General features: G+C 38.2%; 1 protein-coding gene across 1 annotated transcript; it reads right to left on the bottom strand.

The window, feature by feature from the left end:
• Nucleotides 1-649: 649 nt before the first annotated feature.
• Nucleotides 650-1,900, bottom strand: LOC141651876 (uncharacterized). The gene is made up of 2 exons (XM_074459569.1): nucleotides 1,270-1,900; nucleotides 650-978 (listed from the first exon to the last, which is right to left on the bottom strand). The coding sequence occupies exons 1-2, from the start codon at nucleotides 1,898-1,900 to the stop codon at nucleotides 650-652; spliced, it is 960 nt and encodes a 319-aa protein (XP_074315670.1).
• Nucleotides 1,901-13,973: the final 12,073 nt, after the last annotated feature.

Raw genomic sequence — 13,973 nt, 5'->3', positions numbered from 1 at the left:
TAATATGCGATTCTCTACCGGTGGGCAGGCTGCCGGTCTGCCGGTAGGGAATCCTTCTCTCATTGATTCCTTCCTTCTTCTGTCAAGAAAGTGTTCCTCTACCGGTGGGCCGGCTGCCGGCCTGCCGGTAGAGGATTTTCCTCCTTCAACATTTCGTTGTATTTCAGCAAGTGTGGATCTCCCTGCCGGTGGACCGGCTGCCGGCCTGCCGGCAGGGATTTCTCCTCAGCCTAATTCCTTCAAATTCTAATCAAAAATTTCAACTCGCTACCGGTGGAGGGCACCGGCTGCCGGTCCACCGGCAGGGAGTTACAAAGCTCAAATTCAAGATTTTCACAATCTCTATCGAATCAACAATCAATTTCCAATTCCTATACTTGCCCATTTTTCGAGTTTTCAACTTTCAAACCGACGGCTCGTGTCGGGATTTTGGGCGAGGCTAGGGGTCTCGCCTTCCAATCCAAATTTTTCAAGAATATTTAATCCAAACTATCTCAAATGCTATCTACATGCATGCTATGTACAAGTGGTGGTTCTTGAGGAACTCCACCAAACCAAATCACTTTCAAGATTTTCAATTTGCCCTCTCTTCGGGGAGGGGTTCCCCGAGGTAGAGCACTTCAATTTGACCTTTGTTGTCACCGTCATACTAGCGCTTGATTCTTTGACCATTGACCCGAAATGTACCTCCTTCCTCGCTCCAAAGCTCAAAGGCACCATAGGGGAATATCCTCATCACTTTAAAGGGTCCCGACCACCTTGATTTGAGCTTGCCCGGGAACACCTTGATCTTGGAATTGAAAAGGAGAACGAGGTCTCCAACACCTATCTCTTTTTTCATGATCTTGCCATCATGCCATTTCTTTGTTTGGTCTTTGTAGATTTTGGAGCTCTCATAGGCCTCCAATCTCAATTCCTCAAGCTCATTCATTTGGAGAAAACGTATCTCTCCGGCGGCATCAAAGTCAAAATTCATTTCTTTAAGAGCCCACCAAGCTTTGTGTTATAGCTCGACCGGCAAGTGACAAGCTTTCCCGTACACAAGCTTATATGGGGTGGTGCCAAGGGGTGTCTTGTAGGCGGTTCTCAATGCCCATAAGACATCCGAGGGCTTTTGGGACCAATCTTTCCGGCTCTTGTTTGTTACTTTCTCCAAAATGGCTTTAATTTGGCGGTTAGAAACCTCCACTTGCCCACTAGTTTGAGGGTGGTAGGCAAGGGCGGTTTTATGCCGCACTCCATGTGATTCAATTAGAGCTTTGAAAGTACTTTTGCGAAAATGAGATCCACCATCACTTATGACTACTCTTGGTGTTCCGAACCTTGGGAAAATTGTGCCTTTGAAAAGCTTCATCACAACCTTGCTATCATTGGTGGGGGCGGTTACCGCTTCAATCCATTTGGATACATAATCCACCGCGACCAAGATGTATTCGTTTCCACAAGAGTTGGGAAAGGGTCCCATGAAGTCTATGCCCCAACAATCGAAAAGCTCAATTTCCAATATATTAGTCAAGGGCATTTCACTCCTCTTCCCAATGTTCCCAATCCTTTGGCAAGCATCACAAGATTTAACCAAGTAGTGGATGTCTTTGAACATGGAGGGCCAATAAATCCCACCTTGAAGGATCTTGGCAGTGGTCCTAGAGGTGGCCAAGTGTCCCCCATAGGCGAAATTTTGAACTCGGTCGACAATCTCCAAGCCCTCCTCTCTTGAAACACATCTCCGGAACATTCCATCCTCACACTTGCGGAACAAATGTGGGTCATTCCAAAAGTATCTTTTAGCATCATTCCTCAACTTCCGCCATTCTCTTTGTTCCATTTCATCCGGCAAGAAACCACTCACAATGTAGTTTGCAAGATCCGCAAACCAAGAGGCTTTGATGCCAACTTCCATGAGCCCATCATCCGGTAACCACTCATTGATGGGTCCACTCTTGTCTTGTATTCCATGATCTTCGACGGTCAATCTTGATAGGTGGTCGACTACAAAATTTTACGAACCGGCCTTATCCTTAATCTCTAAATCAAATTCTTGGAGAAGTAGGACCCATCTCAAGAGTCGGGGCTTTGCATCTTTCTTCACCATCAATTGTCTCAAGGCGGTGTGATCGGAGTAAACCACCACCTTAGACCCAACAAGGTATTGTCGAAATTTCTCCACGGCATGAACAATTGCCAACATCTCCTTTTCGGTTGTAGCATACCCACATTGTGTTTGGTCAAGAGTCTTGCTTGTGTAATAAATCACATGATGCTTCTTATCCACAACTTGCCCAAGTACCGCTCCAACCGCGAAGTCCGAAGCATCACACATTATCTCGAAAGGAAGGCTCCAATCCGGTGCCCGGATTATGGGAGCCGTCACCAATGCGTTCTTCAACCTATGAAAAGCCTCAAGACAAGATTCATTAAACACAAAGGGGGCATCTTTGAGGAGTAATTGTTGGAATATGTGTCCTCCGACAATAATGCGATCACGACTGTTGATCATGATGATCACATGTTTAAGTCTCGTTTTAAAGAATACAATTGGGAAGTAATTTTTTTCACAACTCGGTCAACATATATCGGTAATGATTGGCTGACTAGAGTTTGACATTACAGTCGTGCGACGGTGGTGATCAGTTGACCCCCTAGGTCATACCTATAGGGCAACACTCTTAATTGATCATTTAATTAATCGTATAACGTTACGAGTTAATTAAATTACTTGAAAAATTGACGGACGATTTTGGAAGTAAAATTTACGTATCACATTAAAGTTGATTAAAATGAGATACGGTCTGAGTAATTGAATCGTATCATTACTCGGATGAAATAATTGTTTAAGGTAACAATTGAATTTGAATGAATTATTATAAATACAATTTATTGTGATTTATAATTGGTAAAATATTTTGGTACAAGTAATTATGAATTACTAAGTCGATTTGTGTATATGACGTATTTTTATTAATACGTTGATTTTTAATATGTTAAAAATACATAACAAATTCATGTTACATATGACATGTGACAAATTGATAAATTGACAAAAATAATATGGAATCCATATTATCCAATGTCTTAAAAATTGGAGGAGTATTAAGCTAAATATTGTGTTTATATTATAAGTGGTAAACATAATGATTACTTGCTTTAGTAGCCATGCAACCCTAGTTTACCTTGTGAAGATAAACAAGTGCATGCATTGGCTCCCTTAATGCCCCCTTCCACCGGTTTTGAGAGAGGAAAAACCATTTGGTTTTTCCTCTTATTTTATCTAATATACACAAAAATGTTTTTGTGTGATTAATTCATTCTTCATTATTCTAATTCTTTGAGTTTTAGAGAGATAAAAAGCTCCCATTCTTCCACCTCCCAAAACCGAAAATATTAAGTGTTCCATAATATTTTGGGTCAATTTTCTACAAAATTAATATTATCTAGTATTCATAGTATTAATTTTAATTAAGAGTAAGCCTTGGGTATAATACTTTGGGAGAGATCCTATACTTGGATCTTAGTTCATCCAAAAGGGAAAGCTCAAGAACAAGAGAGAAAGGTGATCTCTCTTGTGCCCTATTAACCAAAAATCACAATGTAAGAACATGTTTCTTCCTTATTTTCTTTTAATGTTTGCATGCATAAGATCATTAGTTAATTTTATGACAAATTAAATTACAACATATATGAATATGTAAGTATATAGATCTACTTTTCCTTCAATCGGTATCAAGAGCCATGGTTGTTTGCAAGCAAATCGGTTAAAAGTTTTTCCGAGTTATAAGAATAACATATAAAACTTGAATAATTTGTGTTATTATGAGATATCACGAAATTAATATATGCATGTTGATATTTCTGGTCCTAAAATGTTTTTAGGATATTTTGGTTAATTTACGGATTTTTATTGTTCATATAACATTATAATGACATTTAAATATGATTTTATGAGTAAAAATGTCATTTTCGGACTAAAAATAGCTATACTTCGAATTTTTCAGTGATTTTTGGATATGTTGTCACATATATTATTTTGAGATAACCTGTAAATTTTCATAATTTTTGGACTTGTTATGCTCGAAAAATGGATTTTTCATTATTAAAATCTTTTTTAGGTGATAATAGGTTAATATGAGATAAATTTCGAATATGGTCATAGAAATTTAGTATGATGTCACATGCAATTTTACAAGATGTGTGTAAAATAATAGGCTATAGTGAAGTCTTTTTGCATGATTTATGGATTTTTGAAGAAAAATGGCATGAATAGTGACTTTATTAGTGAAATATTAATATAACATACTCTATGACTAAAGAAAAACATCATATGTTGCATTTTATTATCTTTTTCAGATCTAAAATTGAAAAGTTGATGAAAATTTTTTTTTTTCACATGTTTTTATGATTATTTAGTTAAAACCGATAAACCGCAACATTGTTTTTCCGGAAAAATTTCGAAATTTTTAACCTAAGTTTTTGAACATTATGAGTGTCATGGTATTTTTCCAGAATGTTCATAAGTTTAAATTTCAAATTTTGAATTTATTTGAAATTTTATGATTTATTTGAAGTTTATAGCTTATTTTTATAATTTTAAGTCCATTAATGAACAAATTTTAGAAATATGAGTTAATTATGGTCAAATAATTAGTGATGACTAAATTTTGAGTCCTAAGTGGTTAGGGTAATTAACTAATGCATAAATATGAATTTATGTAATTTTTGTGATTTTAAAATGTTGAATCACGCAAATCGTAAAAACCGAAGTAATATACGATATTGGCTATTTAAAGGCGATTTAGCATAAAATTGAGCATGTTCATACATATTATAATGCTGCATTTTCTTTATGATTGTCATAATTTTATTTTATGTAATTTTGAATTATGTAATTTTACTTAGTATGGCCTTAGTTTTTAATTGATATTACCCGAAATGTATGGGAATATCGATTCGGTTGTAATTTTATTGTGATCTCGTATCACCGTTTTGTAATTTAATAGATTTAATTTTATTTTAGTTACAAATGTATAATAGGAAATTATGTAATTTGTTATGTAATTTAATTTATTCCGGAGTTCCTAAAGACGGATTTCTTCAAGAAGGCGATACATTAAGACGGTGTTACCTCGAGATGCGTGCCACAACCGAAGTTCAAGGGACCAATGGAGTTGGTTTCCGAATATGTAATAGTTAAATAGTTTTTCTATTTTTAGGAAAGGACATACTAGGATTTATTTTATGCTTGCATTTTATATGTCACATGCATCGCTAAATCGCCATAACTAAAACATGCATCATTGTCTTCCATCGAGTTTATCGACCGTGTCAATTAGAATTATCGTAGTTCACCGCTTTAGTTCACTTAAAACGTGATAGATAACAAATTGACATGACCTCTCGCTAAAACAATTAATTGAGACATAGCCTTACCAAATAGTAGAAACCATGAAAACCTATTTCGCGAGGGAGTGCACTCGGCCCTACCGGGGTACAAACCTTGTTACGTAGGGGAAGTGGGTGATAAATGTCTATCCACCGAGTTCATGTTAATAAGGGTTTCATCGGCCATACCGTGCCTAAGTTGATGTGGATTTGGATCATGGACACATTTATTCGAAATTTGGATTGAACTCAACAAAAGTTTTTGATAAGGGTTTCATCGGCCATACCGTGCCCTTGTCGGATGTGTTTTGGGCTAAAGATAATTATTCGAGTAATTTTATCGACCAAGAGTTCTAAAAGTAGAATCGATTAAAACGTTAATCCACCGAGTTATATTGATAAGGGTTTCATCGGCCATACCGTGCCTAAGTCGATATGAATTTGGGTCTTGGAATCATTTATCTAGTTGGGTAGAGGTCACTAGAAAAATGCATAAAACTTGTTTAAATTATACATTTTACGAGTATTATTAAAACGACATTTGTTTTACTCCTTCTATTTTGTTTTGTAGACCACTTCTTTTCTCATAACAAATGGCAACACCAACCCCTAATGCCACGCCTCTCGCTAATACATCTTGGCTCCGATCCTTCATGGATCGATGTAAACTTGAAAAGAATGGGTCGAATTTCTCCGATTGGGATTCCCAACTCAAATTAGCCGCCCAAGGTGACGACAAGCTTCGTTACCTTACCGAGGCCTCTCCATCCGAACCTACTACTAGGTCGACCGCCGCCGCTTGGGAAGCATATGAGGCTTACCAAAAGGAGTCCGCCGCAATGAAAAATGTCTTGATATTTGCAATGGAGGCGGATCTCCAAAGGAGAGCCTTTAAAATGGGCAATGCTAATGAGATTTACTCCAAGCTTGTGACAATGTTTTCACAAACTCCGCGGATCGTGCAATATGAGGCGGCCGCGGCATTCTTTGATCTCGACTTCAAAGAGGGCCAAAAGGATAGCCCTCATGTGCTCAAACTTATGGAGCTTGTCGAGACCTTGAAAATTCAAAAGGTTGAAATCCCCAAAGAACTCCTTGTAGATAGGATTCTACACTCCTTGTCCAAAGTCAAAGCGTATGTTCAATTCCGGGTGAATTATAACATGCAAGACAAGGATGTGTCTCTTGAAGAATTGCACAAGTTACTTGTGCAAGCCGAGAGGGACATGGGGTTAAATGTAAACCCACCAAAAGATGTGCTTAACATAAGCACTAAGAGTAAGGGGAAGTTCAAGAAGAATGGGAGGAAGGGTAAGAAGCAAACTCCCACATTCACCAAAGCAAGGGCTAATGATGCTAGCACTTCAAGAATCAAGAAGGGTCCTCTTGATAAATGCCATTATTGTAATGGTATGGGGGGAAAAGAAATTGTTCCAAATACCTTGGTGATATTAAGGCTGGAAAGATTACTCCAGTAGGTAAATGACTATCCTTTCTTTTATGTTTCTAATTCAACTATGGTATTATGATGCAAAGTTGTGATAATGTATCTCCATTTTTATTGTAAATAGGGCCTCCACCAAGCAAAGACAAAGGAAAAGAAAAGCAAGCTTAAGATACCATCAAGGAGCTAGGAATAGCTTTCATGGAGCTTCGCTTTTTTATTGTCTTGTTTTAAATTATGCTTTGGATTTTTAGAACCTTAAGTTTCCGTGTTTGACATGGAAAGGTATTTTGGATAATGGGTTGTATTTTGGATAATGGTGACTTGGTTTGCAACCCAAGTCACCCGTTTTATCATTTTATCCTTTGTTCTAAAAAATTCGTATTTAATTGCTTGCTCATAAGAAACATATGATTATTAACTTAAAGTGATGTAACGCCCCGTAATTTCGGACCGTTAATATATTGCGAAAGAAATTTATTGATCAAGTTGAATTTAATATTAACGTATTTGAAGTAAAAATAATTCAAAGAAATATAATTTTATTATATTTTGAGGTAAAGTATTTATTTTGATAGTTTTGAAACGTTTAAAAATAGTTTAAACCGTGTAAAAACTTTTATTTCGAAATAAGGGCATATCGGGAGGAAAATGACAATTCTATTGAAAATTGGGCAAACGGTTTTGGAAATGGGTCGTATGAGTATTCAATTTTCTTGTAATCTCGTGTTTAAGAACTTTGGTCTTGTCGGAATTTGCGTTTGACAAACGGTTCTAATTATTATCGAAACGAGCCAAAACCGACTCGTAAAATCCCGACTAAAACCCGCACCTTTCCTTTCCTTTCTCCCTTACCCGCGGCACCCCCTCCTTCCCCCTTCCTTTTTCTGATTTTTCTATCTATCTTCATCTTCTTTATTGTTCTAAAACCTTCCAAAAGATAAAAACCACCATTTTTATCCAAATTCAAGCTAAAATCATCATAACTTCCTCATTTCTACTCGGATTTTCGCAAAATTTACATTTTCGGAATCCTCTCTTCGAGATCTACAACCTAGTATGTTTTAATTTCAGTTTTCTTGATTTTGTTTTAAGACGAATTTGGCACAATTTCGGTTTTTATGCTTATTTTTGTGTTTTATTGTTTTATTTAGGTGAAGATTTGGAGGACGAGTTTGGGGACTCGTATATTGTCGAAGATAGTGGCTAGTTGCTTGTTAGGGTTTGGTTTTCAAGGTGCTAATTGCTCATTTTCTAGCTTAAGGTAACATATTTCGAGTTACTCGACGAATAATCGTCACATTCTTTGTTTTTGTATGTTTTTGTGATTTTTGTTTGAGTAGTAAATTTGCACATGTTAAAATGGGTTGCATGCATGTCTAATGCTTGTCTTTTGTTAGTTTAAGTTAACATATTAGTATAGGAATGATTAGATAATGCTTAAAATGGAGTTAAAATGAACAAAAACGGAGAAATGGAGGAGTGGGGTGGCGGCGAAGCCGGAGCCCACAGCGGGCCCACGGCTGGCCCAGGTCAGCCCGTTGCTTGTTTCGCGGTTTTTCATGCTTTGTTCATCATTTTAGGTTCATTAATGTTATAGTTAGAATAAGTATCATATGGTTAAACCTTTGAAATGAATAATGTTAGTAGTAAAGATAATGAGGTTGGTAAAATTATGCTCATATTGATAGTTATCACATGTTAGGATAGATTATAAAATGAAATTGTAATGAATAGGCTCAAAATGAATTTTATAGTGATAATTGTAATGTTTTGTTGATTGTGCCGAAAACTGAGCCTTAGTCCCTTTGACTGATTCGATGTCAGTCAACCGAGTGATTGATCGGTCACCGCAATTTAACCCGTATCTGTCATCAGCGCAGTCAGGGTTGCGGGTAAAAATTCGGTTGGATGAAATTTTATATGAATTAGATAATCGGCCTTTTTCTTGTTTTAGGCCATTTATTATATTTTTATTTCACATGTGTAGTTAATTGATTTGAATAGTTTCTTATATTGTAGAAACGGCCCTAGATTCCCTGAAGCCTTTAATATTGTTAATATTGCTAGAATTGGTATTGAATACTTCTTGCAGGTTGTTGTGTTTGTCATAGATAGGCCTTTATAGTCTTTGACGAGTATATGTTCACTGCTCAATAGCCTTTGTGTTCTGACTTGGTGGGTTTATATCCAAGTTGGGGCATGACCTCGTTACTTATTTTGATAGTAAGTGGTCGAAACAAAGTACTAGCCAACCCTTTGGTGGACTCCTTAGGGTACTCACTTTGTTTTAGAAAAATTGTGGGTCTTGGGTGCGGTGGTGTGTATCCGCATGTCTAGGTCTGCGCAGATTTTAGGCTAGGGTTGTGTTGTGTCTTGGCCATGTTTTATTCATATTAACCGCTGAGCCAAGATACCGGTTCGATTACCTTCCCTACCTCGTGGTATAGACTCGAGTTACAGAGTGACTATTGACGGTGCTAAGAACTTATGCCTGTCTTTGATATATTGCCCTTTCTTGTATGGTGATTTTATGAATTGTAATAGGTGAGATGTAAGCCGGTTACAATTGATAAAGTTTGGATTACTGCTTGTTATATGTCTCACATGATAGTTTAATTTGGTCAGTTTAGTATTCATAGGTTAGAATACTTGTTAGTTACATTGTTTATCATATTGTTTACATGTTACACTACATGTTACATTAAATATGACAATTCGTGGCTGGGAGGACTCGAAGTTACTCCCCACTGAATTGTGGCTTTCGTGTTTGTATAAAATGCGATTGACAGGTTGATGATTCTTAGTTGGGGTTCACGGACGAGCTAGTGAGCAAGAGAACCTTGGACTTAGTTTGGTTTTATTTTGTAGAAACCTTTAACTTTTGGTTTTGTATATATTTTGAAGGGACATATGTCTCCCTCTTTTTCCTTGGGTTGTACCACTATAATTCCTTGTCTTTAGCTTAGTTATGTAAATTAGTTTATTAGCTTTTGCAGGTTTTTGGCACTCTTAAGTTGGAGACGTTTGTGAATGGTTTGGGAAAATTTTTAAAAATTACAGGTTTTGTCTAGTTGAACCAATTACAAACATATCCTGTCAGTTTTTCCGTAGATTTTACGTGTTTATTTAACGCTAATTCAAGGGTGTCACAGTTGGTATCAGAGCTTGTTGCTCCCGACGCACGTTTGTGCACCCCACTTAAAATCACTTGACCTTTAAATAATAAACTAGAGAGATGGGTAGGATGGGTAGATTTAGGATTTTATGTGGTAGTCTGTTTGTGATTGCTAATTGTTAGGTACTAATTAATTTTCTCTTTTGTAAGATGGCTCCGCCAAGAAAAATTGATGATGCTATCTTACTAGTTCTTACTCAAATTCTCCAAAACCAACAAAATCAGCAGAATCAACAAGCTCCTCCTCCTCCTCCGCCTGCTGAGGGTACTCCAGGCACCTATACTTGGGGGGCTAATCAGTTAACCCGAATCAACACTCCCACTTATGGTGGAGAGATTGATCCAGTTGCTCTTAGAGGGTGGTTTCGGGAGTTGGAGAAAAGCTTTACATTGTATGATGTCAAGAAGGAACATAAAGTGAAGCTGGCATCTCACTTCTTAGTACGAGAAGCAGATCGATGGTGGTCCATGACTGGGCCTACCGTTTCAGCTGAACCAGGATTTGACTGGGAACGTTTCAAGGAATTAGTGGAGGCCCGATTCTATCCGCAAGAACTTAAGCAGCAGAAGTTGAAGGGATTCATGGAATTAAAGCAAGGAAGCCTTCCAGTTCAGACCTTCACCGATAAATTCAACGAGTTGGCTCATTATGCAACTAGATTGGTGAAGGATGACAACGAAAAAGCCTTCTTTTATCTTGAAAAGCTCTCTCCTAAAATCAAAAGCATGGTCCGCCGAGACTCCACTAGCTTTGTTTCAATTTACAATGATGCTTTGTGGGCTGAGAATTCATTGAAAGAGATTGAAAATGAAGCTCGTGCAACCAGTTCTAATCTTGGCAAGAGACCTTTATATCCATCTTCTAGGCCTTATACTTCTTCACCTAGGTTCATCTCTTCTCCCTCTGACCCAAACAAGAGGAAATTTGTTTCTACTGTGCAAGCTAACCGGGGTGGTCAATCTTCAGCTTTTAATGACAATAAAGGTACTAAAGACCGAGTGTGCTATAACTGCAAGAAACCAGCACACCCTGGTAAATGCTTCGTTGATCCTATCATATGCTTTTCATGCAACAAACCGGGCCACAAGGCCAATGTTTGCCCGGAGAGGAAGGTGACGGCTCCTACTACTCTTGCCGCCCCAGTGAGGCCAGTGAGGCCGAAGGGTCGGATTTTTGTCATGAGCCGAGCAGAAGCTGAGGCACATCCTGATATCATTACTGGTACATTTTTTATTTTTGATGTTCCTTGTTTGGTACTATTTGATACGGGTGCCTCTTTATCTTTTATTTCAATAAAACTCTCCAATAAATTATCACTTGAATCATCACATGAAGAAAGCACATCTATATCCTTACCCTCTGGGGATGTCTTTTCCTGTTCTAAAATCTATCCGGAAGTCCCTATTTCTATTGCGGGATCTATATTTCCAGCAAATCTTTTCCAATTTCCACTTGAAGAATTTGATGTCATTTTGGGCATGGATTGGTTACGTACTTATCATGCTCGATTTGAATGTCGAGATCAGAAAATAATTCTTACAAGCCCTTCAGGTCACCGTGTGTCTTATCAAATGGTTAAAAGACAAACCGGTACTAAATTAATTTCTGCTATGAAGTTTGTCAATGCGATGAAAAAGGGTCATCAAGCCTTTTTGTGTATGGTGACTCCTTCTGATTCTTCCTCTCTGCCTCTTAAAGAGAACATTCCTGTAGTATGTGAATTTCCCGATGTTTTTCCCGATGAGCCGGGAATTCCTCCGAAAGGGAAGTTGAATTTGCTATTGATCTTATTCCCTGGTACCGGCCCTATTGCTAAAGCTCCTTATAGGTCGGCACCGTCTGAAATGAAAGAGTCAAGGCTCACCGGATGATTTGATTGTCAAAGGTTTTATCCGACCTAGCTCTTCACCTTGGGGTGCTCCTGTTCTCTTTGTAAGAAAGAAGGATGGATCTATGTGATTATGCATAGATTATCGTGAACTTAACCGGGTTACTATTAAGAATAAATATCCTCTTCCTAGAATTGATGATCTTTTCGATCAACTCCGTGGTGCTTCTACTTTTTCTAAAATTGATCTTCGTTCGGGCTATCATCAAATTCCAATCAGAAGTGACATTCCTAAAACCGCCTTCAGTACGAGATATGGTCATTTCGAGTTTACGGTGATGCCATTCGGTTTGACCAATGCTCCAGCAGTATTCATGGATCAGATGAACCGTACTTTCAGAGAACACCTCGACAAATGTGTTATAGTGTTCATTGATGACATCTTGATCTATTCTAAATCTGAAAATGATCATGCCAAACACCTTCGTGCTATTTTAGAGATTTTGCGCCGTGAAAAATGGTATGCTAAATTCTCTAAATGTGAATTCTGGTTATCTAAAGTGACCTTCCTTGGGCACGTCATTTCAAAAGAGGGTGTTATGGTAGATCCTGCCAAGATTGAAGCCGTTGTTGATTGGAAAAGTCCAACCAATGTTTCTGAAATCCGTAGTTTCCTTGGCTTGGCGGGTTACTATCGGCGATTTGTGAAAGATTTTTCAAAGATTTCTAGGCCGATGACTCAGTTGCTGAAGAAAGAGTCTAAGTTTGTGTGGTCTGAGGAGTGTGAAAATGCCTTCCAGGAATTGAAAAAGAGGTTGACTACCGCTCCGGTGTTGACCTTACCTGAAGAAGGAGTGGACTTTGATGTTTACTGTGATGCTTCTAAGCATGGTATAGGTTGTGTCTTGATGCAAAAGGGGAAAGTCATTGCGTATGCCTCTCGACAGCTTAGAGTTCATGAAGTTAACTACCCGACTCATGATCTTGAATTAGCTGCGGTGGTGCATGCTTTAAAGATTTGGAGACACTACCTCATTGGAGTCCATTGCAACATCTACACCGACCACAAAAGCCTGAAATATCTCTTTACCCAAAAAGAGCTGAACATGAGACAAAGAAGATGGTTGGAATTGGTGAATGACTATGATGCCAATCTAATTTATCACGAAGGAAAAGCTAATGTGGTGGCTGATGCTCTTAGCAGAAAATCCTGTCATTCTTTGAATTCTTTTCGAGAATTACCTCCTGAACTTGCTTTAGAACTTCAAAAATTAGGAGTAAGCCTTGTAAAAAGGGGCTCTCATCATCTTGATGCCATGTCAGCCGAACCTGACTTCTACCGTGAGATCCGTACTCGCCTTCCCGATGATCCTACTTTCAAATCCATTCGAGCTAAAATTCAACTTGGGCAAGCTAAGGATTGTAAGATTGATGATGATGGGTATCTTCGTTATCATAATAGAATCTATGTTCCGAGTGCAGCTGATTTGAGAAAAAGAATTCTTGATGAAGCACACCTCTCTCCTTACTCCATTCATCCGGGAGGTACCAAAATGTACAAAGATTTGAGATTACAATTCTGGTGGCCTAGGATGAAGATTGAAGTTATGGAGTATGTCGGTCAAATGCCTCACCGCCGAAAGTAAAGATAGAGCATCAAAAGCCCGGGGGTTTGCTTCAACCCTTGGATGTTCCTCTTTGGAAATGGGAGTCTATTTCCATGGATTTTGTGATGGCTTTACCCAGAACTTCCACTGGGAAGAATGCTGTTTGGGTGGTTGTGGACCGATTGACTAAGTGTGCTCGGTTTATTCCCATCAAAGAGACCTGGAGTTTAGAAGTTCTAGCTCGTGTCTATGTGGATGAGATAGTGCGCTATCATGGGGTTCCTAAAGATATAGTTTCAGATCGGGATCCTCGATTTTGTTCTCGTTTCTGGACTGCATTACAGGAGGCCTTGGGTAGTAAACTATTGATGAGCACTGCTTTTCACGCCGCCACTGATGGTCAAACTGAGAGAACAATTCAAACTTTAGAGGATCTTCTTCGTGCCTGTGCTTTAGATTTCCAAACTTCCTGGGAGAAATGTTTACCTCTGGTTGAGTTTTCTTACAATAATAGCTATCAAGCCTCCATTAAAATGGCA

This window comes from Silene latifolia, chromosome 4, assembly GCF_048544455.1.
Source record: "Silene latifolia isolate original U9 population chromosome 4, ASM4854445v1, whole genome shotgun sequence".
Taxonomy (NCBI): Eukaryota; Viridiplantae; Streptophyta; class Magnoliopsida; order Caryophyllales; family Caryophyllaceae; genus Silene; species Silene latifolia.
Note: the sequence above shows the minus strand (reverse complement) of the source record. Positions and strands in the feature narration are given on the sequence as shown.